Source organism: Macrotis lagotis, chromosome 1, assembly GCF_037893015.1.
Source record: "Macrotis lagotis isolate mMagLag1 chromosome 1, bilby.v1.9.chrom.fasta, whole genome shotgun sequence".
Lineage (NCBI taxonomy): Eukaryota > Metazoa > Chordata > Mammalia > Peramelemorphia > Peramelidae > Macrotis > Macrotis lagotis.
In genome coordinates, this window is record NC_133658.1 from 681702433 (window position 1) to 681728117 (window position 25685).

Consider the following 25685-nt stretch of genomic DNA (forward strand, 5'->3'; position numbering starts at 1 on the left):
AGCTCCATCAATAATGGAGAGAAGAAGTCATGCTTGGGCTCACATCAGCCTAGACATGGGGTCTTGATAGCAGATTCATGATGTGACACAGACTTTAGTAATACTGATATAATTTGCACAGCTGAGTTCTGAAACTATGTTTTATTTGGAGAAATGGGTTTTTTATTAATTACTCTATTTACATTTTAATATAAGAATTTAAGAGATTATTTTTCCTTATCTCCTCTACTAACATTCCTAAATATGAGACTGAATTGACTACACTCTTCAGTGAGTAAATTTATTTATTGGAAAATGTGGAAGGCAGAGTTGAAAAGTAAACTGAATTCTGCAGTTCTGCAGTAGAATCCAGTATGAACTATCTTAAATGCTCCATTGCCTCCTTTGTCTTGCTTTCTATCATCTCAGAGTATTGGAACATTATTGGAAAGCCAAGACCACAGCTTTATTTATACAATACAAAGTTATGTAAATGAGCAAACATTAATCACAAACATTTCCCAAATGAACTTTTACAAGTTAGTACCATTAACTTTGCCAATGGGCAGGCATCTAGGTTTAGGAGTTCCAACCACTTTCATGTACATATTACTGTCTGTCTCCTAATCTCCCTTTCCTTTTCTTCTTGGCCTTTCCTCTGTTCCCAGAGTAGTTGGAGTCATGAGCCCTTGTGATGAGTAAAAGCATTCTGAAATATGATATCCAGTTCTCTTCCAGCCCAACAGAGTTGCAAATACCGATTACTCCAGAATTGATAACTTTAAATCAAAATCCCTGTCTGTTTGAAAATTTCATTTCCAAACTCCAGACTTCCCAGAGAAAATATCTCCTCCAGAGCTTTGCTGTGCTGTATCTTATCTAAGGATCACAGACATCAATTGAATTAAACCTAAGATGTACAAAATATTTTTTTCTTTTTTTTCCCTTTTTTTCCCCTTTTAGGATCATTCCCCCCCCTTTATTTTTCCATTCCAAAACACTTGTCTCATTCAACCATTCATACTAATGACCTGAGAGAACAAGATGATCCGGGATGGTGGGTATGAAGGTGGGAGTAAATGATGAAAGAGGAAGTTATATTTCATTAAAAAGCTTTTTGAGCTGCTACTATCTTACCCTCCTCTCACAAAATCATTGCAGCTTGACTGTGTCTAATGAAATATGCAACCAGAGATGAACATTTCTTTACGCTGCCTAGTTTAAATTTGGAAAATATTTGAGTGTTAAGTATCATCAAAACCTAATTGCACCATTCTGCCTAGCACTTCAAAGGCAAATAAAAATTCATGTACCCAAAGTAAGAAGCGGGTTTCTCTATCCTGGCTTCAAATTCTGGGATTATTCATCCATTGACACCTTGAAAACTTGGTGTGTTAGTATTGGCAAATTCATTGAAAGGTATAGGCCTTGTTTTCTAATCAATAGTAAAGTGAACCAACTCTTAAAAACTCAATCTAGTTCTTTTTTCAGCAACTTTATGAATTCAGAACCAATTCAAGGTCACGTTTAAGATAATTTATTTCATGTATCCTCTGCCTCTAATTGTGTTTATATAAAAGTTGTTGGAGGAGGGGGGTTGGTATATTTCGTTTTAAGTAGAACAATAACCCATTTCTCAGTGTTCTGTGGGCTGGACTTTGAGTCTTTCTTGTGCATTAAAAACTGATGACAAATATTTTCCACATTATTGATTTAATTTAGATCAGTCAGATGTGAAGCAACTGACCACATGTACTAAATGTCCTTTTTATTCTTAAGTCATCTACTCTTCTCAGGTCTCACCTCCTTCCCCACTGGCCCCAGGTAATGATTTTACTGGTATGGCATTGTTGTTAACTATACCCTATCCACTTAGTTTGCCATTATTATTGCCGTATTCACATGACCAAGAAATTACCTAAATTGTCTATCCTCCCTCACATAGTTTTCTTCCTAAGCTTGTGTCATTTCAAGTTCCATGTGAGTGGCACTTATTGATTTTCTTAAATTAATAATGTAATAATAAAATAGGAAGTCTGATCTGTCTTACATAAGCAGCCCTAGTTTACCATCTGCTGCTTCAAATGGATGTGATGCCAACTCTGCTAGAGACCTCTGGCCCTCATACATCATCCAGCAGAGATCTCAACAGCAGTGAGATTAGGGAAGAAAGCCACAACTTTGGGTCCCATACCAGTTCTCTTTCCATGTGTTGTTGGCTGATTCTTTCTCTTCCTTTTGCCCACTAGGTCGGACTTCACCTCCTTCACCAGCTGTCATGGGGAGGCCAGTCCCCATAGCAGCTGGGATACCTTCAGTGAAAAACCAGCAGGTCCCTGAAACACTGACACTTATAGGCAGAGCATTTGAAGGTAGACCTTGCAGTGATAACAGAAGAGCCAGTCAGCTTCAAGGGCACCTGTCTGGCTTCCCTGAGGGTCCAGCCATTTTTAATTTTGTCATTGTATAACATTTTTGTAGTGGAGTCTTCATTCTCCTATTGACTGTCTTAACTTCTTACATTTTACTTTTGGAAATAGTCATTTTATATGTAGCCTGGACTTTTTTTTTGATTTTTAGTCTCTATTTTGTTTTGTTTTTATTTGATAATTATATTTCAACATAATTGGTTTCCTTTGTAATTCTATGTATTTTATTTTATACATTTAAAAATATAATTCAGAGGAGGAGTCAGAAGGCACCATTAGACTGCCAGAGAGATACATGGCACAAAAAGCATTAAGAATTAAATCTATTTAATATTTTTATGCCATTTTCCTTAGACATTTTCTCATCAAGTACTATGCAATTTAATTCAAAGAAGAATTTCAGGGAAGCAAAAAATAAAATTTCTTTTTTGCAAATGACTTGCAAAATTTTACTCTTTGTATTCACTGGCCAGATAAATGTTTCCTGAACTGATTTTTATACAACATCACTTATTCCCTCCTGAGTCCTTACAGTTAATTGCCTTGTTCTGCTGGCCTATAAAATGCTAACCTAGCATTTCTGAGATGTTTACAATTATTCAATTAATTTTTAGATAAATGGACATCGTTTCCAAGTATTAACCCATTGCCTGTCATTCACAAGTACTATCAGTGTCTTTTGTTGGGACTAAAAAATCTTCACAGAAGATTTAAACAACCTAGTCATCATTGAAAGCAATAGACCTTTATACCTGCTTCAGGACTGACTTCTCCAAGTTAGGGTGGTGGGTAGGACTATCCCCTTATTGAAAGCACACTGACTCAAAGGAAAAGTTATAATCAGGGTTGTCAATAAGGAACTTGGAGCAAGATGATCTCTAGGAAGAGAGTCCAGATTGGTCTAAAATTTGTGCATCCATGCTTCCCGCAAACTCCAGTTTGGTAGCTAACAGATCAGAGCTACATGAGAATTGTAATAGGAAAGACTCTTCCCAAGAGAACCTCTTTTTGAGGTAATAGAAAGCCTGAACTGTTCCAAGGGGAACTGTTTCCAGATATGGGTGGTTAGTCCTAGAGAAGATTTAGGGCAAAAGGGAAGATGTATCAGGCAGGAGGAGATAACAGAACTAAGGAATAGACTGTCGATCAAAGAAAAATTAAACAAGAGACACTGAGCAAGAAAGGGAGAGAGAGACACACACAGAAACAGAGACTCCTCACTTCATTTATATTTTCTTTGTAGATAATGCTGCCTTTTTATATAATATTATCTCAAGGTTTTTTTTTTTTAAATTAGCACTAATGAAATTGTCCAAGAATAGAATTTTTGGTTGGCTAGTGCTAGAATGACCAACTTTACCTGAACCAAAAATGACCTCTTGTTTAAAAACAGAACAGATATTGGAAGCTGGTCATGGAGTAGTCTGAGCTTAACATGGGGTGGCCTGTTCACTGCCATAGGGGCCAGAGAAGGCCATCTTGAAATTGAATTCAGTAATGACTGATTAATTAAAAAGATATCACAGTGATAATAATCTTGTTGATGTATTGGAAGGCAGAAAATGCTTTTTTCAAAGTTGATTTTAAGTATGTAGAAATTATTAGATAACTGAGTAATTTTAAAAGTTTGAAAGCTTAGCCAATTCTTTTTTAAAAATCCTTAAAATGGAGATCAATAGTATCAAATGAAAATCTAGAAAACACTAGCCTGCTTTTGTCAAACATTTTACATTTTTTCCCATAAATAAGACTATTTATATTGATTCTCAGGTTTGGAGGGTACTGAAGCAGATAGGAGGTAATTAAAAGCATAAATCTCAAGAGCTTGTGAAGGTAATTCTCTGCTTTGTAGACAGAGCTGACAAAATGATGAACATTTTTAGCTTCAACATGACAGAAATATTGCATGATTACAGGGTGCTGGGGTATAGCTTACTAAGAGTTCTGTTCAGTAGCAGCTATTTAACAAACCTTTTAAGTAACTTCACTTGGCTTTCTGAAGATGGTAATGGTTACTTATTAATGGCCTCTATTTCCAAAGAATTGCTATTATTACTGAGATTTCAGTATAATTTTCAACAGAATTCTATTTTAAATGCATATTTGGGAAAGGTTTTCCTTAAACAGAATCTACTATTTGGGGGGAAAAAAAGATTAGAATCACTTAATTTATGTTTCTTTTGTTATAAAGATGAATATTAAGGCATAAAGTTTATTCACCAAATATTAAAGTTAATTTCTGAAAGAAATGTCATTTTAAATGTACCCTTGAGAACTTACTATGTGCCACTCACTCAAAGCCAACCCTTTTTTAGTTCTATGATTTGCTTCCTCAAAGTAAGCGTTAAATAATGGACTTCTGTAAAATTCCAAGTTATGAAGATCTGCCTAAATATGATGTCCTCTCATGACATTCTGAAGAGGGGTAAGGACAAATTTATTGGGGTATGTGCTATATTATATCATGCCATTAAGTGTGCCTTGAAAGGCAGCTCCTCATTGAGCACTGAAGGGAAAGCATACTGGAAAGATCTCTGACCCTGCTGGTAAAAAGATCTGGATTCCAATGCTACCTCTGATACATACTACCTATTTGACCTTGAATGTGACCTTGAGTGACTTAACCTCTGATCTCCAAAATAAGGACAAGAAAGCCTGGACTAGGGGACCTTTAATTTAAACCCCTTTCAGCTATAGATTTCTGGTCTATACATTTTATGCTATTTCCATTATGCTAAGATAGATTTCTTCTTTTTAGGGTGCTCCAATGACTGCACATTGTTAAAATCTTTTTTTAAAAAAATGCTAGATTTTCTTTTCTCAATGTAAAACTCCATTTTACAGTGATGGTAAATATTAAGTTATGGAGTTGTTAAAGGACTACAGAGAATTATCTGTCCTTGTTTCTCTTTTCTTTTTAAAATTGTCTTAGAAGACATATTATGTGTGTCCCATATTTTGGATTGTCTGTATATTTCTTCTTTACCTAACTTGGAAAACTTTTATTATAATTGGCTAGAGCATAGGAGAATATTTCACTAGGTTAGGGGTTTGGGAGATGGAAGAAAAGGTTGATTGATCCTGCTGAGAATTCAGATAGAAATTAATGAAGAGTTAGGTAGAATTTCCAAATTGAACATACCCATAAATTGCCCAAATGAATAGTTTAAACTTAATGTTCATCCTTCACTTAAGACATGTTTGCTGTTGTGGAGTCATTTCAGTCATATCCACCTTTTCCTGACTTTATTTGGGATTTTCTGGGTATTAAAGTTATTAAGAGTGGTTTGCCATTTCTTTTTTCAACTCATTTTACAGATGAGGAAAACTGAGGCAAACCGTGTTAAGTAACCAGGGTCACACCTCTAATAAGTGTCTGAGGCTGGATTTGACCTTAGGAAGATGAGTCTTACTGACTCCAGACCCAGGGCTCTTATCCACTGTACCAACTGGTTAACCATTTTAGATATATTTAGTTTCCTATAAATTACCTTTTGTTCCATAAGTTGATATTTTACTTAAATATAAAAAATTAAGTCTTCAAAACTTTGTCTCTGAAACAAGAAAGAGAATAATTTCAAAATTTGCTGAGGGGGGGATAAGAAAGGATAACTTATTCCATTCCTTTGTTATAAAGCAAGTGATGGGTTTAAGAAAGCTCATTGTCCTATACAGGAGACAAGTTTCTTTTTTTCTTGGAGCAAACTTTTAAGCCAAATGAATGCACAAAGTACATATTTGTGAGTATACTTTTGTCCCTGGAGGTCAGGAAATTGGATTTTGAAGATCTCTAAAAATAAAAACAAAACAAATTACTGAAGTAAAGTAGGACAAACTGCAAGATATTTTAAAGTATGTGACATGATTTTTTTTAAAAGATCTTCAAATCAGAATGATTTCCTCTTCAAATTCTCTCTGTTTAGCTGCCTTACAGAAACCATCTGGTTGCATTGGACTAATTTGATAATGACTGATGGGGGGGGGTTGAATCTACCCATGGTCAGGGTAATTTCATTTTTTGGACTTGGTTTCCTAAAATTCAAAGAGTAGTAGGAAGAACCAAACAAATTTATTAAGAATGTTCTTTTGTTACCAGCCTTATTTCAGGTAGAAGAGTCCATGATCAAACTATAAACTTCTATTTAATCATGAACAATGAGGGCTTCTTATCTCTCATTTTTTTTGTTTTGTTTTGTTTCTTAGTTTTTTTGCAAGGCAATAGGGTTAAGTGGCTTGCCCAAGACCACACAGCTAGGTAATGATTAAGTGTCTGAGGCCATATTTGAATTCAGGTATGCCTGACCTCCAGGACCAGTGCTCTATCCACTGTACCACCTAACCACCCCAGGAGCATTTTTTTTTAATATGACTATAGTTAGCTTTAATTTTTTGCTTCTGAAAACTCCTGTTCATATCCTTTGGCTATCAATTGAGGAATGACTTGAATTCTTATAAATTTGCCCATTTGTCAATTGAAGAATGACTTTCCTCCTACTTTTGGTAGCACTGATTTTGTTACAATTCAATTTTTTATTAAATGATGTTTTCATCCATTTTGAGGGTATTCTAAGGTATTTAGCTTTTGATTTTGTAGTCCTGATAAATAATAAGGAATTTGCAATTCCCTTTAAATAAACAGAAATAGTGGAAAGGATTTAGGGGTTAGGGTACATTCTGATTTAGTAACCATCTGTGTGACTTTGTACAAATCACTTAATCTCTTAGTCTTAATTTTATCATTTGTGAAATGAAGGTATTGAAATGGATATAAAAGCTTTTCTTCTTCCACGCCTTCCTCATTACCCCTACCCCACCCCCATATCCCCAGATCCAGACTGGAATAAAAAAAAAAACACAATTTTCATGTAATTTTTGATCCTATTAGTATTTTCTGAAAATGTGGCTCTCTTTATTTTAATGAATTGGGTTAAGACTGCTTTAAAAAGAAATCATGCTATGTGGCTTATAGGTAATCCCCAGCAATCCTTATAGAAAATTTTTTTTTCATGGGAGAATCTACTTAACCATTCATTCCATTTCAATTCAAGAAAATTTGAAAGCCCTTCTACTAGATGCTAAAGATAAAAAGACAAATCTAAAACAATTCCTGCCCTTGATAATCTTATATTCTATTTGGGGAGGAGTGGGAAGAGAAATGATATGGACACAGAAAAGAGGCAAAATATTTGCAAAGTGACTTGTGGAAAAGACAGCAAAGGGAGGAGGTGAGCATGTGGGAACCAGGGCAGACCCTTGTGTTGCAGGTGGCACTGGATGTGAACTTTGAAGGAATCTAGGTCTTCTAGCAGCTAAAGTTGAAGAAGCAGTACGTTCCAGACATTTGTAAAGGCCTGGACTAATTGCTATCATCATCATCACTATTTATTATTATTATTATTCATTTTATTAATAATTAAAAGCTAATAAAATAATAATGATGGCACTTGCAAACCTTTTAGGATTTGCAGAACTCTTTACCTTTGTTATCTCAGTTGATCCACAGATCTCTGAGAAGTAGGGTGCTATTATTTTGCCTATTTTACAGATGAGGAAATTTTAGGCTGAGAAGATTTAAGAGCCTTGCCCAGGATCACATAACTATTAAATGTCTAAGGTAAGATTTGAATTCAGATCTTCCTTTGCTGTGGGATTTGTGCACAAATATTAGGGACAGTAAGTAGCTTCAAGGATATAAAGAAGAGTAATATACAATAAGTTATATAGGAAGTTTTAAATGCCAAGCAAAGGCCTATTTTTTTTCAAAGTTTGTATTTTATCTTAGAGGGATGTTTCTTGAGCAGAGGAATGATAGGGTTAGTAATACTTTAGGAATATCTCTTTAGGAGAGACTATGGTGACTCAGACCATTACAATCCTAATGGACTGAAAATGTCAATTTATTCAAAGAAATGACTTGTTTATTATAATTGTTACTTAAAAATTCAAAAAACATAAATAAACCCAACAAAGTGACCTTTTTCATTAAAAATCTTAGTAGGTTTTTTTTAAGATTTAATTTTTAATTTTCCATGAACCCTTCAGGAGAGTATTCAGCAAAATCTGAAGTATAGAGACTAAAGTTATAAATTTGAAGAGACAAATAATGATCAATTAAATACAAACTCTGTAGAAGGAAAAACTAGAGAGTCTTAAGAGCTATTTATTTCAAGCTTTCTAAGCATCTAGATATTTTGAAAGTTAAGTTTTCATACATTTGCATTTTATTTAAATAGGGAAATTTTTCTAATTTGGATAGCACTAATTCAGGTTTATAATAATGCGGACAGGTAAATTTGCCTTCTCTTAGTCAACTTTTCTTCATAGATAATGTATATTAATAGCCAAAACAAGATTTTGGGAACAAACTTTTTCAAGTACCCTCAAGCATTGTAGAGGCATCCATTTACATGTAAGCCATTGATATGCTAATTAAAATAATTAGCTATTCATTTCAACAGGGCCCCTGAGGACCTCTATTAGGCAACAATTCCAAGAAAGGAACTCAGTTTAATTTGTTACTGAAAAAATAGCAAAACTTTATTTCCTTTCAGATCTTTAATTTTTTTTTTAGACTTTTCACAAATCCCAACTGTCATTCACTTAGTTCAAATGCATGAGGTTTTTACTATAATCATACTGTAACAGAACTAATTTAACTCTACTCCCTAGTGTTCATCTCCTTTGATTTTATTTACTTTTGTCTTTAAGTCTTTAGAGTCATTTCTTTTCAACTCACATGACAGGTTTATAATGTCAAAAGGGGGGAGGGGCAGTACAAAATTGTTTTAGTCTTTAATTTTCCTGTTTAGGTATATTGATCAAATTAATGACAGAATTCTTGCCCTCTGACTTTAGAACAGTAAACAACTGAAATAAAGTATTTTAGAACTTTTCCCAAGGAGAATATTCATATTTGATCATCATTTGATCTGGGCATTATCTCTTTAGACTCATGATTGATTGGGGAAGTTAGGTAGTGCAGTGGAGAAGGCACCAGCCCTGGAGTCAGGAGGTCCTGAGTTCAAATTTGGTCTCAGACACTTAGTTGGCTCTGTGACTTTGGGCAAGTCCCATAACCCCATTGCCTTGCAAAAACAAAAGATAAAGAATAGAATCATGATTGATTTCCAACAGCTTCACTTCCAGGTCAAAGATTGCCCAGTCAGAATTTCTGCTGGGGTGCTATACTCCTCCTGACCCTCACCGGTGACAGATTCTTTTGGGTCTATATTTCAGAAAAACCCTAAACCTGCTTCTTTTCAGTCCGATAATTCTCTCCATTTCCACCACTATCTCCACAGCCTCCTTGCACCACTCACCCCCCTCTTCCACTTCTGGAGATATGGGCAAATAAACTCTGTCATAGTTTCTGTTGCCAGTGGGATTTTGGGGGTCTCCAATTAAAGATAGAATTTGGAGTAACTAAGAAATCGAAGTCACTGAAAGGGTGAAGGAATTCGGGCTCTCTAGGATGTTAAAACTGCTCAGGATTTTTATTACAGCAAATTCTTACAAATGTAGAGGTTAAAACTCCTAGAAAAGCAGTAACCACTTTAAGAATAAGCTGGGTGAAGTTTGAGAGAGAGAAAGAGGGAGGGAGGGAGGGAGAGAGAGAGAGAGAGACAGAGAGAGAGAGAGAGAGAGAGAGAGAGAGAGAGAGAGAGAAGGGCAGGTAGCCATGAGACTGCTTAGTGTGGCCAGGTGGCTGGGGAGCCCATGGTGCTCACATGGCCCAAGAAACAACATAAGAAAAACCTACCCTGCTAGAGTCAAGGAAGGAAACAAAGGGAAGAAGCAGTTAAATACTTTTCTGTGATAGGTTGGACAAGGGGCCTCACCTGGGGAGGGATCTTACACCTTGGGCCAGGTATCTCCCAATGATAAGCTACATACTGGTCCTTTCTGTCCCAAGGTGCCTGTCCTCCAAGTTCAACATAACATTCCCTGTCACACCAGCTTCTATGGCAAAGGTTAGTTGAAGGGGAAAATGGGGGACAAGATACAAAACAGTAGGGTCAAGGAATGACAGGGTACAATCAACAATCAAGGTCAGTCTATGTCTTAGGAGCAAACAGCCTTCCACAATTAACAAGATTTTAATATCATTAAAACTACATTCATAATTCTCTACATCATCTCTAACTTTAGTGGGTCAGCCCCATTCTCATATAGCCTAGTATCTAGGGCAACAACCTGTCCTCATTTTCCCAAGTGTACAGTCTTCCCCATTCAAATGTAAACTCCCTGAGGATAGGCATTTCTCGCCCCAACCTTAGGGCTATGTAAGTGATTAATAATGGTGAAAACTGTGAGAACTGTATTGAAAAAGCTGTGTGTTTTGTGCCCTTTAAATATTCAAATTTATTAGATTATGCTTGGTCCAGATATTTGAAACTGGCCATTTCAAATTAAAGGAACTAGGATATTTTCTCCATTAAGATTCTATGTAAGGGGTGGCTAGGTGGCGCAGTAGATAAAGCACCAGCCCTGGAGTCAGGAGTACCTGGGTTCAAATCCGGTCTCAGACACTTAATAATTACCTAGCTGTGTGGCCTTGGGCAAGCCACTTAACCCCATTGCCTTGTAAAAACCTAAAAAAAAAAAGATTCTATGTATTATTATCACAATAGAATAGGAAGGAATGGACCACCTATGTTACTTTTCATGAATAAATTTTAGCCTCAAAAGGACATTTTTTTCATCTTCAATCTTGACTCTTTTAAATGAACTCATAAAGTTACTGCCACAAAATATAATGCTCACCTCTGAATAACCAATTTTATTATTTGTCATTCTGTTTTAGTGTTCACAGTTAGAGGCACATTCAATTTTTTCCTGTGTTCATTCATATATGAGATATGTGTGTGTGTGTGTATATATATATATACACACACACACACACACACACACATATCCTTTCCCCCCCCACATATAGTCATCTGTGCTATAATCACTGTTACTTAGAATATTATCTTGGAGCTACTGTTTACATGGGCTTCCATATGGAATCCACAATGAAGCTGGCAGTGAAGACCTAAAAATGTTTTGGTATCAGAGGGGTAGTAAAAGTTCCAATTCACTTTGATCTTGCCTTTTTTTTTTTCCTGGCCTAGGATAAAATATGGACTGGAAGCAAAATTTCCAACTGGGTTTGGTAGTCCATTTAAGCAATAATCTTTCTTAGGCTCAAAGCCAAAATGATAGTACCTAAAACTACATGCATCTTTTTAATAGTTTCTCACGGTTAACTAAAAAGGATGCCCAAGTTTGAAAGTTCAAGTAGTTGGTCTATATTTTTTTCCTTTCAAAAAAAATCATGTTGGGGCAGCTAGTTAGATAAGCTTGGAGTCAAGAGGACCTAAATTCAGATTTGGATTGGATACTTGTCACTTATTAGCTGTGTGACCCTGGACAAGTGATTTAACCCCAATTGCTTCAAACACACACACACACACACACACACACACACACAAATCATGCTTTTAAATTTACATGCCATATTTATTCTTATATCATAAAACATACCTGAGTCTAAAAATGTTTTATGACTTAAGTGAAAAAAATGAGAATATTCATTTCAAACTAATAAGGAGAAATAATAAAGTATTCACAATAGACATAAAATATTCTATAAGCCACTCCTAAGACAGACATGCTAAACACTGTCCTTTACAGGTTATTTTGTCACGTTCATCCACTGATGGTTTACCAACCATGTTATGCTTCAACTATCAAAATATCAGGAGAACTAAAACTGAGCCTAATTTTAGATTTATTTAAAGGTTTGTATGTAAATTTCTTTAAAGTAAAATGGAAAATAGAAGTAAATGTAATACCTTCTAGACAGATTAAAAATTAATGTGTTGAAGCTTGGTAGGCTAATTTAAAAGACAGTCAGAAGACTTGAATTAGTTAGCTGTGTAATCACCACTTCAATTCATGGGTCTAAATTATATTACATTACTTGTCATTGAGTACCGAATTGTTAAATTGTCTTTTTTTTAAGCACACAATGGTACTCCATTTTCCTCCTGAAATATAACTGTACTCTCAAAGATGTTAAGAAATTGGAAGGTAGCTGGGGACTCACTGGGAACCCTGAGTCACTCTTCTTTCTACTTCAAAGAAGCTGGAAATTATTAAGTAAAATATGTAAAGGGTAATATAGCATGTGAAATTAATTTGGAGAAAGAAAAATCATTTCCATTTTTAATAATCATGAAAACAAGAAGCAAATGAAGGGAGAATATTAAGTGACCAGGTATAAAGTCTTAATTTTTATGCTACTAATATTAATAATAATTAACAATGCAAAATTGTTTTTTTAATTAGACATGTAATTTCATCTGTACAAAGCACTTCTGGTGAGGAATTTTGCAAGCACTTTGCAATTCACCTTCTCTTTATGGGCTTTATGGTCTTAGAGAGCTAAAGAATTTCACCAAAGAAATAACAGGTGTGTACAAAAACCTTGCAAACATTACAGTCATAGGTAATACGGGCATAAAATTAGGTTATTGGTTTTTAAGGCACCTCTTACAATTTGTTGATATTTAGCATTGTATCCAGGATTGAATTGATTGACAGAGCACTAAACATGATTGATTGTCCTTCTATGGGATGGGTGATCTTTCTGGAAATATCTAGCCTCCTCAGAAATATTTTTTGAAGCACCCTGTGTTATGGATAACACTGATTCACTGATCCCTCCTCCCTTTTTATGCAAGATGTTTTTAGACTGAGGTTTTCATTTAATCTGCTTTAGAAAATCTAATTTTGTAGAATGCATGCAACAGTTGCATATATTTTTTCAGTATATTGATTTGACTCTAGGCCTTCAGACAAAAACTAAATATATAAACCATTGGAAAATGATAATCTATAACTGAAACAATCAGTATTCTGAAGTGACGCTTCTTAAATATTTTAGTCTTCACTTATTAGTAGAATGTAAGCTCCTTGAAGACAGAATCTAGTTTGTTTGGAGGTTTTATCTTTATAATTCTGGTGCCTGAAACGGTTCCTTGCCCATGATAAAAGATTGACAAATGTTTGTTGAATTGAATTTATTCAGTTCTGGATTGCTAATATGTGATATTAGATAGATAGATACATACATACATACATATATAACCTTAGTACTGATATTATTATGTGCTGAAACTAAAACTGAAGGGACTTCTGTAAAAATAATTTGGGTGATATAACTGGAAAAGTAGATATTCAAAAACTGGTGTTTTACTTTTCCTTTCACTTTATTAAACATGAACAACATTAAAACTAATCTGGGCCAGATTTTCCTTTTGAAACTACACAACATTGTTGAACTGGTTGTAAGCACCTTTCACTAATTTGTGCTCCTGTGAGAAGGGAATGTGTAGAAGAAAGATTGGAGAAGATGAAGTTAGATAATGTCATTAAAATGCATGATCTACTCATTGATGTTCAGAAGTTCCTATGTCTCTCACTCTTCAGACACAATATTAATCCTTAATACTTCCTTTCCCTTCTTGACTATATAATTGTGGTCCAGAATTTGATGTGGAACTTTAAAAAATGTTGCTTAATTATTGATCTCAGCAATATATAGGCAGAGAATAATCTGTATTTTAAAGCAACTGAAAACTGACTATATAAAATTCATTTCAATAGTAAGGACAAAACTTAACCTATTAAAACTACTGAAGAAAATTCATATCAATTTAGCATTTCAAGTGCAAATGTATTCTAGTGCCTTATTCAAATTACCCTGTTTTTGATTCTTCATGTTGGTTCTTCTCAGTCTATATTTACAGCTTTTCAGAGCAATTCTGTGTGGAGTAATTTCATTGGTGAATTATATTCTGTAAAGATGAACATCAGACTCCTTGCTAACTAATAAGCTGTAGTTGAAAAATTAATTTGAAAACTGCTAAAGACCTTTCATTTTAAGAAGTGAATTAATTTGCCTACATGGAAATTTTTTGATAACTCAGATTATTAAAATATATCCCAAACCCATTTATTCAAATAGTGACATTTTAAAAAACAGCTGCAGCATAAGATTGTACTTTCTCCCCCTCTCTTGTACTTTTTGATGGCTTCTAAATTAATCCCAAAGAGATTCTGCATTGGAGATACATCTTTCTTTTCTCTTCAGTGAGAGAGACCTACCTATCTTCATAGTTCATTGATGATATTTTAAATATATACCCACTGTAAATCCAGTTATTATAGAATGGCCAAAGTGAGTGTCAACTGAACCATCCATCAGAAACCAATGTGGATGTGAGATAAAGTGCTGAAACATTCATTGTAGTTTTAATCCTGTTTGGGTTTGTTTGTTTTCAGCACATCAGTAAATAAGGATTGAATGAAATAAAGGTCATTATTCATGTTGCCTTATTGATGCAAATATCAGCAGAAAGTTTTACTAGCAATTTGGTATCTTAAATCTTTCTTTTGGATGTACCCTATGACTTATATTGTAGCTTTAGGCAATTTGATTTTGTTGAACATTTATTTGCAGGTTTAAACGAAAATGCAAATGGTCAGTTATTTAGCTATTAATCTTTGTCTTTGTTTGATAACATATTTAATGACTAATAAACTTTTTTGGGTTTTTTTTGTTTGTTTGGGTTTGTTTTTTTTTTTGCAAGTCAATGGGGTTAAGTGGCTTGCCCAAAACCACACAGCCGGGTAATTATTAAGTGTCTGATGCCAAATTTGAGCTCAGGTACTCCTGACTCCAGGGCCGGTACTCTATCCACTGTGCCACCTAGCTGCCCCAACTAATAAACTCTTAAATACCATGGGCTTCATTTTTAGATAACCAATAGACTAAATTATAAATATGGTAGATACCATTTTAACAGATGGGGCTAGGGATAAAAATTTTAATAAAAAGTCAACTTAGCTGCATGAGAGAATATATGTGTATCCTCTCTACATACATACATACATACATACATACATACATACATACATACACGCAGATATATAACCTTCTCCCCAAAAGAAGAAAGTCTCTGGCAACTGGGTGGGTCCTCCATAGAGTATTTATAGTGGATGCAAGGCAAACAATCACAGAGGATAAGGTGAAAAGTAGCTGTGATCTGCACTGTGGAGAGTGCTGCTCATGGTTCATGATTCAGCAATTTATTTACCAGAGGGGAAGATTTAAAGGTAACATGATTGCAAATACAGTCCCTTGCATAGTGCCACATTTATGCAGCATAGGGTTTGGGGATTTAGAGCTGTAAGGAACCTCAAATACCATCTAGTTCAACTCCCTTTTTTTACTAATGAGGGAAACTAAGAGGTGTATTTGCCCACTTCCATACAGGTAGTGATAGACCTGGGATTTGAACCCTATTTCTTTGACTCCAAATTCAGCATAATTTGACTAGACTCATACTATTTCTGTTCCATCTTCCTAAAATCTTGAATTATGTAAAAAAAGAATGTAATAAAAATATGGGAAAATATCATAAAGATTTTCCCCTAAAGTATCATATATTTATCTCCATCATTTTGCTCTGGAGAAATAGGTATACTTTAGAACAGGGAAGGTAGGGGAAGAAATCCTTTGGTGGTGTGCAAGCACAAAGAAAAAAGAGTAGAAGAAATATTCTCAGACACCATTTACATACACCATTACATACACTTTCCACTTTTGGGAAGCCACCTGTTGTAGAGAGTTCTAAGGACAGCAGTTGGGTTCAACAAATATTTATGTATGATAAGCACTATTATAGGGAATGGAAATAAATTTTAGAGAAGACATAGTCTACCCTTTTAGAACTTTAATGTCCTAGGATTCTTTTCAGAGATCAACCACTTGGTAGGACTTTCCTTCCCCATACTTCCATCAGTTAAGAACTCTAAGATGGATGAAGGCATATCATGTTGCCCACCCCTACCTCTTCCCTTCTCTACTAAGGTCTTGTGGTTGCAGGGTCTTCTGTTGCTCAAGAAGCTACTGAAAGGAACTTAACCTGGCCAAATAATAGGCTCCACTATTCCTGGTTGACTTGAACTTTCTGAATTTTAGCCCCACTTTTTTCTCACTTTTTTGCATGAAAAGATTCCTGAGTAACCAAGTTACAGCAATTGTTATATTATTTTTTTCCAGGAGCCTGGGGCAGTGGGACCTAGGTACTGTGTGCCCATTTCCACCTGTAATGAGATTACCTCTGTTGCTACTGTACCTTTAGTGAAAGGTGGAAAGGAGGAACTAATCTTTGGCTTGAGTAAGAGCCTGGATTTCATTATCTCCCCCCAACCCCCACCCCCAGTGGCTAATGGAAAGAAGTAGATTGTGGCCTTAGAGATCTTACCTCCTTTGGCATTTAATGCAGCTTCACTGAACTGTGTCTTCATGGTTAAGTACTAATTGACTCTCTTAAAGTCCTTCAGTGAGCCCTGAAAACAGTTAATGAGGAAATGACACGCTAGTATCTTGGGCTGAGATCTTTCTTTAAGGTAATTTAAGTTTCTTGAGACAAAGTGCGTAGCAAAGCAATATTATTCAATGTCCAGGGTGAGAACAGGTACCAAAGGACACCCAAATGTCCTTAAAAATGATGTGTTCCCAACCACGCACTATTAGCATCTAATCTTGCATGAATTGAGTAAGTTATTTCTTAATTGTACTTAAATATGAAGCCACTGAGATGTGATCACCCCACTGAAATCATTTCAAAAAGCATATATTTCCTAAATTTTTTTGAAATTTTAATTAAATTACATTCAGTTCAGCTGGTTTCTTTTCCCCTCCCCCCCCAGTCCTGTCACTTCTTTGTGACCCCATTTGGGGTATTCTTGGCAACAGACTGGAATGGTTTGCCATTTCTTTCTCTAGTTCATTTTACAGATGAATAAACTGAGGCAAACAGGGTTAAATTCCCAGGTTAAACTCAGGATGATGAATCTTCCTGACTTCAGGTGATGCACTATCCACAGTGCCAAATAGATGCCCCCAAATTACAACATTAACTTGTTTAATATGGATCCTTTAATAGAGAAATCTATTTTACATATATTTTGCATCAGCTCAAGTAACTTTTATAACCTTGAATTTATTACTAAGCATTGTCAAAAAATATTTGTTGAAATTCAGTCAGCCTTTTTTGTAGCAGATTTAGACATGTCTATATATTTTATCTAAATAGATTTTTATCTGAATATATTTAAATCCTGTTCAACCAACCTTAGGCCTAATAGCCTAGGGCAGAGATTAAGATAAGTGAAATAAATAGAAGACCTGGAAATTGCAGTTAAGATTATGCTTCTCTCCCTTCAGAATAGTTTGTTGTTGTTTTTTTTCCTTCAACACAATAGGTAAAGCCTTTGAGACAGGCTTCCAGAAGGTATGATATACTGGTGATTAATCTCTAGAAATACAGATGTGAAAAGTCATGCAAGAAAAGTGCTGATTTTGTATAGGGTCATGGTATGTTTGATAAGCACCTGGCCCTTCTGGTGTTAAAAGGAAACTGGATTATAAAATGCTAGAATTATTCCTTACACCTTAAGCCATTTATGTGCAGAATTAAGAACTGGGCTCAAATAAGAATTTGGAGGGTAACACACCCCAAATCAAATATTTAAAAAATATATATAAAATGGTAGCATGGCAAGAGCTTTCCTTCTGAGATGACAGACAGGCAATGGTGTTAAGTGGTGCCAGTGTTCCACTGATGTGTGATTGTGAGAGTTGGGCTGAAGTTAAATACAGCATTCAACATAATCAGCTGCTGCACCTGCCTCCCCTACAGACCACACTCCAAAACAGTGGTTTCTCTAACAGCAGGAGTTTGCCATACCGAGAAGTTGGAAAGGCTGCCCACTCTAATCCAGCCGGGTATGACTGGCCATGTGAAGTGGATGGACAATAGTAACCAAGCAATCCATGTCTAACAAACTGAAGTGAGATTTGCAAAAAAAAAAAAAAAAAAAAATCAAATGTCATGCTCAAAAAACTACAGTAGATTTCATATGATTTAGCCTTACTTTGAAATAGTGAGAGGCAACCTAGCTTGAAAGTGTCAATCAACAGGCACAGTACTAAGTTCTGGAGATACACATTTTTTTAAAAGTGCAGAATTTATATTGCAACTGCTATCTAGCCACTGGGGTTGTTCTTGCTTCCTCCTAGCCTTTGATGGAGAGCTCCTAGAAGAATGGGGATGTGGGAGAGGGTGAAGACTAGACCCGTGATTTCATCGGTGTAGAGATCTCTCTTTCTTTCTCCAATAGCACAGGGCAGGACTTTCCTTACCTGCAACTTAAAATATTAAAGAGTTGCCCAGAGCAATGTCTTTTTCCAGTCACAACCTATAAGTATCAGGGGTGAAGCTTGAACCCAGGTCTTTTTTGGTTCTCATACCAGCTCTTTGCCCTTTCTAGAAGCTTCACATCAAGGATTCTCCTACCAAGATATCAAATCTTAAATTTCTCTGCCTGTTGATCAAGTTCTTCCATTATTAAAAAGATCCACTCTCCAGCCTCCTCTCAATTTCCCCTAAAGCACTTTTGTACTTCTCTGCTCTCTCACAACTCTAGAATTTGCATGGATAATCCCTTTCCAATGAAATGCCTTTGTTTTTTCTCCTGTGAAACCCAACTGCTACAGGAACCCTTTCATAGTTAAGACTCACCTGATATGGTTACCCTCCTTTACTCAAGAGGTTCCTAAGAGAGAACTTGGAGGTCATTCAGTCTAATTTCCTTTAACAGATAAAGAAACTGAGGGTTTCCCAAATCTAAGTTCCCCTTGTTCTAGACTAGCATTCTCCTTGGCATTTCTCATTCTCTCCATTATTGTTGACTCATCACTTCTATAAATTCCTCAAGGACAAGTGTTGTGACTTATGGACCATAGGATCCTAGATACAAAATTAAAAGGGACCCCAGAGGTCAACTAGACTAATCCTTTCATTTTATAGATAAGGAAACTGAGATCCAGGAAGATGGTAATTTACTCTTCACATAGGTAGTATTTGAATCTGGTTCCTTTGACTCTAAAATTAGTGTTTACAGCATCATTCCAAACCTCCTTTTTCTTTTATAGCTTTCTCCCAACTATCTTCCCACCTTCAATGATACCTGCATGTGCACAAGCATGCTCACACACACACACACACACACACACACACAGCCTCCAGTAGAATATTCTGTATTCTAGTTTTCAATAAATGCTTGTTGAATTAAATGATTAGTAAACAGAAGCATCATCACAAATGTTTATGTACATGTGCTAAAGAAAATCAGTTCAATTTAGTTGTGCTAAAGATGCAATAATATGCTATTTAATGGACTCTATACCCTAGTCTGCATTTCACTACTATTGTTATGCCAAACCAGGAGATTCATTTATGCTTCCCTGGTATATTAGAAATGAAATTGCAAAGAATATGTGTAAATTTATATCAGTATATACATTAGCACCCAACACAGAAGTGTTAAGAGACAAGGCAGTCTTCCTAGGTCAAAGGAGAATGTCTCCAAAGTCCATGAACCCATTAAATATTTTCTCTCTCCTGCTGTTTGTTTGGCTTTATGGAGATTTTATCAGTTACTGTCCTTTGATCTTATCCCTTTCTCTTTGATCCATGAGGGAAGTCTTAGTTCTATCAGTGCTTCCTTTAGAAATGAGCTTAAGGATCACTTTGCCTTTCCTTTCTTTCTCCATCCATCTTAGAGAACCCAGTTCATCTCTCTCAATTGAGAACTTGTGGGGGTTTTTGTCTCTGAACTAGATTTGCCACTTCTATCACTCAGTTGAAAGAATAACATATAATTGATTGTTTTATTTACTATAATATTTACTTGATCTGATAGATAACTTTAATAATTTATGATCAGAGTAAAATCCTGGGAGCCTTAGATTCAGAGCAGGTCAACTTTGATTGAGAACAGAAGGGGGGAGAAGGGACAAATTGAAAAGGTTCAGATTATAGTGTAAGAAAAATGTCTGAGGAACAGAGCTAGGCAGGGCAGGCCCTGGGGCAGCCTTCTGATAGTTTGAGGACACCATGGTTGTGAAAAAACAGGGAGAAATGCACCAACAGAAAGAGAAAATGGACACCAAAGACAAAGTCACCTACTTCACAGGACCTATCCTGTTTTCCCTTTTCCTAGATGCTCTGTGCTTGGTGAAGAACACCACTGCATGGGGAGGCAAGGACCTTTCTCAAAAGCAGTTTGAGCTCAGTAAACTGAGTAAATAAACAGCATGGTCCTATTAATAAAGTGCATATTTGTCATCAAGGGATTGGCCACCAGGTGATGATTAAAGGGAGGGATAATGAAGACCATCTCTTGGGTGTATATGTAGAGATTGCTCAGAATTGAAGTATGGATACTGATTTACTTATTAGTAAATTCAAGTGCTTTGAAATTTAGCAAAGATGCAGACCTCCCAATACAGATAATGGATCCAAAGGAAATTAAGTCTGTGTCAATGACCAATGACTGAATGCCGCATCAGCAAAATTAGAGATCTTCCAAGCATGGAACTGTCACCAATCAAATCAATCAATAAACATTTATTAAGGACCTATTATGTGCCAGATGCTTCGCTCTACCTTGGGTTTACTAAAAGAGGCAAAAAAAAAACAGTCCCTGCCCTCAAGGAACTTACAATCTAATGTCAGCTTGTTGAGGCAAGGAACATTATTTCATTTTTTTATCAACATATTTCTAGCACCTGGCCTGTAATAAGAGGCTTAACAAATGTTTATTTATTCATTGATTGATTGAAATAAGATACAAGTCTGCCACCTTACACTCATGGAAATCGAATTCTAAACTTTCTATTAGTGCCTATTATTGAAAGTGTCTTTTTTTCTCCTACATTATCATCCATTGTGGTGTATCAAAAGTAGCAAAAAAAAATGAGCCTGATTTGTTCTCCTTTGTAGAGCCAGGCCGAGGCCCACTACAAAGGAAGTAAGCATGCCAAGAAGGTCAAAGCGCTTGAGGCATCGAAAAATAAACAAAAAGCTGGTTCTTCCAAGGACAGCGCAAAGGCTAATCCCAGCTGCTCCATCACGCCAGTCACAGGCAACAGCTCTGACAAATCAGGTCAATGACAGCTTCGGTTCTTTGCATTCTTTGTGGTTCTCTTTTTTCCCCTCTTTCTCTCTCCTTTTCTCTCTCTCTTTCTCTTTTTTTGTTTGTTTTCTTGAGTTGTTGCATGTTATTGTCCATGACTTGTTTGTGTAAGTATTAATACGTTTTCCTTCACAGGAAGGGTTTTGTTTACTTGTCCAACATCTAAATGTTTTTTATCTGTCAGACGGTGGAAGACCATTCATATCTTGTGGGAAGATTGTGGAGAGAGTAATGGAGAAAAGTCTGGACCTGGAGTCAGAAAGCAGGAGGTTTATTGAGTCTTCACTCTAGCCCTTAACGGGTTGGGTGACTTTTGGCAAGTAACTTCAATCCTCCCTGTGCCTCAGTTTCCTCATCTGTAAAAATGAAAAGGGTTGAAGTGGATCATTATTTTCTAAGGACCCTGTCACTAGTTAAATTCTGAAAGTCTGTGTAATAAAATTATGTATATGTGAATAATATGTAGGAATATAAATTCCTATATAAGTATTCATACATACATGCCCTGAATTGGTCTTACATTCACATTCTAATGCACAGCAATTCTTTCTTATATTGGCACTGAATTGAAATATGGATCCTGATTTTATTTACTTATTAGTATTTTCAACTCTTAGAAATTAAGCAAAGAGGCAGTCCTTCTGACTTCAGGGGAATGCATAGCAAGATAGATATTGAATTCAAAGGAAATTAAATTGCACCACTTTTTTCCAGTCCATTTAGTACTTGGTTTGACCCAGAAATGGGGACAGGGAATTGTCAAGTGTATTTGCTTCAAGGTAGGGTCCTTGAGAGTGAGAATATCCTAGCTTAATGGATAGGGTGAGCATATCTTTGTGGGATTTCAAAGCATTGCCTGTGAGATTACATATTAATATTGTGTTCTATCTCCTAATACCTTAAGAATCATTGCATCTGCCCCCTTCATTTTACGAATGAAACTGAGACACAGGGAAGAGCATGACTTAGCTTACACAGCTCTTTACACAGCTCTTGAGTGGCAAAGCAGAAACTAGAACCCAAAGCTCCTTCCTTCCTTCTGGTCCTATGTATTTCCTGTGCCAGCTGGCACTTATAATCTTAAGAGTTGGAAATTCTACCTAATATTATTTCAAGTTCTTTGTGGCTTTGAGAAAAATTCCCTATTATCTTAAGTGTAGAGTTATTTATCTATACCCTACATCATTATATCATAGAATCTTTAATGGACTTAAATTAATGGTAATATTTTTAAAGTCCAGAATGGATCAACTCATATTAACTGAGGAGTGTAAAACCCAAAAGATTCAGTGGATAAGGATAAAGTACCAGGTTTCCTAGCACATAAATACTGGATTTCAATGGACTTTCCCCACTCCCATAGGCCTGTGCCTGATGGATGGGTCATTTGGTTTCAATTGGTGACTTTTTTTTTTTAACTGGAGGTGTTTTTATATCACATGGGCTTTGTTTACTTTCAACTGACTTCTTTGTTAAGCAATTGGATAAAACAGCAGTGGCTCTGACTTTGCTCTGCAATAAGAATTATTTTGAGAAGAGATAGAGGTTTGTTTGAAGGTACTTTTTGAATGGCAACAATAGTACCGTGGATAAAGAATCAATCCACAGTTATAAGAGTTGACTTCAGGAGCTTCAAGATTTCAAAGGTAAGGGGACCAGTATTGCCTGGATCCAGTTAATGTCGTTCCTGACTCAATTGAGGACTTCAAGGGTCTACAACTTCAAAAATGATTAGTGAGTCAGTCAGTTAATAAACATGGATTAAGCACCTACAATGTACTGAGCCAGAAACCTAAATATTGCATGATCATGGAGAGATGCTGTATCTGAAAATCAGTTCCACTTCTATCATCTTGTGAATAATGAGCCTCATGAAGCTGGAAAACCTTGGAAGAGTCTACTCTCAATGGGGTTCAAGGAATAATGATTCCTTTCTGTCATTAATGGAACAGTAGCATTTTCCTTCAGTTTCTTAATGCTTACTGTGACTATGACTTAGAATAGTGTGAGTCTAATTATCTCCATTTTACAGATTAGGAAACAGAGGCTCACACATCTAGGAAGATGGGATGATATAAATCAAGGGCTTCGCAACCATGAAACTCTCTATATAAATATAAGTTGCCATCTTTATTATTTTACACATAAGAAAGCCAAGTACAAGGTCATAATAGTGTTATGAATAGCTCAAGTATACTTAGTCCAGAGTGATTAAAATGGTTTTTATTAAGATAGCCTAACAAAATGGCACACCTCTCTCATGGTGGGAGAGAGGGGCAGGGAAATCCCAACATATGTGCTCTTTTATACACTTTGACTTTGTTCCTACCCCTTCATGCCATCCATAGGCTGGGGTCACAAATCTAATTGATAACATTGGTTCCTGTATATTTCCCCACCCTGCTCATTATACTAATGAGCAAAAACAGATAGATCTCTGAGCATGTGCAAAGGAGAAGGTCAAGACTAGGTTATTCTAATCTAGTTTGCCATTTTTGGAATGGGATTAGGAGAACTCTCCCAGTTTTTTGATTGACTGGGGCCCTTCCCCCTTTGTAATGGATTTCAAAGGAGCCCCCCTCCACACCCTGTGAAGACCAACACCCTTCATTCCTCACAGTAGTGACTTGCTCAAGGTCATCTGACCTTGTCAAGCAGGCTCTGGACTCTGTCTTTCCCATCATTCATTAAATTTCCAACAGACAGTGTTTCCTGTGAGATTCTGGAGGAAAGAGGTCACTGACAGTGGGGTGATTATCTGCATATGGTGCTCCTCATCTTCAACAGGTCTTTCAGGGGAAACAATTAAAATGATACTGGTTTGTGCTAGCCCAGAAATTATAGATTACATATTTTTTTTCACCTGAGCCTCTGGCTTAATAGCCAGTCCAGGGAGATGATAGAGAGAGATTGTATATGTTCTGTCAGTGTCCACAGCAAAATTATAGATAACTGCCTGGGGTTTGGAATTGGAATGGGCATAGAATGCAAGGTAATATAAAGAGAGAACTAAACAAAGAATTATAGAGAAGGCATTTAGTCCAACCTGAGCAAGAATTCCTTTCATAGCATTCACCTACCATAAAAAGAGGTCATACATCTGTTTTTTTGCTTTTTTTTGTAAAATACTTCCTTTTGGGGAAACCCAGAACCTTCTGAGACAACCTGTGTTGCACAGAAAAGTATTTTTAGAGGGAGCTGACATTGGAGGAGGGGAGAAAAAAAGAAGGGAAGGAAGTCAAATTTAGGAATTAGTTCCAGGGGGGCAGAACTTTCTTTAAAAGGTTCAGCAGACCTTACCTTATCTATATATGAAAGGTAATATTTTTAAATTTTTATTCCTTCAGATTTAAGGGAGTTTCTCCTTCCTCTCTTTTTCCATATATAAATGAAGAATGGGGGAAGCTAGGTGGCGCAGTGGATAGAGCACCGGCCCTGGAGTCAGGAGTGCCTGAGTTCAAATGTGGCCTCAGACACTTAATAATTACCTAGCTGTGTGGCCTTGGGCAAGCCACTTAACCCCATTGCCTTGCAAAAACTAAAAAAAATAAATAAAAAATAAATGAAGAATGTGTGTAGATGCACATACATATAGACACAAATAGACAGTATATAATGTATATAATACATATATGGCTACATATACATACCTGTGGATCTCTAGGGGCATGCAGTGTGTATATATATATATATATATATATTCATGTATACCAGAATATGCACATTATCATACAAATGCATGTATGTATATGTGTGTTTGTATGCATGTGTACATTCATGCATGTATATTAGATGGATGGATAAATAGATAAAGGAGAGACAGGACCAGAGGAAGGGGGGGTAAAAATTTATACATGCCATATTTTCTTCTACTATTCTTTGAAAAATATCCGATTTTTATTCCCAGTCAATTATAGTAACGTTAAAGACAAAGAGAAGAGAATTAATCAACAGTTATTTTTTAAGAAGTTAAATGTACACCAGATCCTCTGCCAAGCACTGGGATTACAAAGATGTTAACAGCTCCTAGATCTCCATCCAGAAATTTATAATCTATTTGTAAATGGCCTACATACATACATTTTCCTATGTATGTCTAGATATATACATGTACATACATATATGTGTGTTTTTACAAACATAATAAGTAGTATGGGAGGGAAAGAGTATGAATGGATA

General features: G+C 36.0%; 1 protein-coding gene across 6 annotated transcripts in view; it reads left to right on the plus strand.

The window, feature by feature from the left end:
- ZNF385B (zinc finger protein 385B) overlaps nt 1-25685 on the plus strand; it is a 483339-nt gene that overhangs the window by 417239 nt on the left and 40415 nt on the right. For all 6 annotated transcript variants that reach the window (XM_074215577.1, XM_074215578.1, XM_074215579.1 and 3 more), the window contains one exon: nt 21314-21476. In XM_074215577.1, the coding sequence (XP_074071678.1) occupies nt 21314-21476 (163 nt within the window). The remainder of the gene's footprint in view (nt 1-21313; nt 21477-25685) is intronic.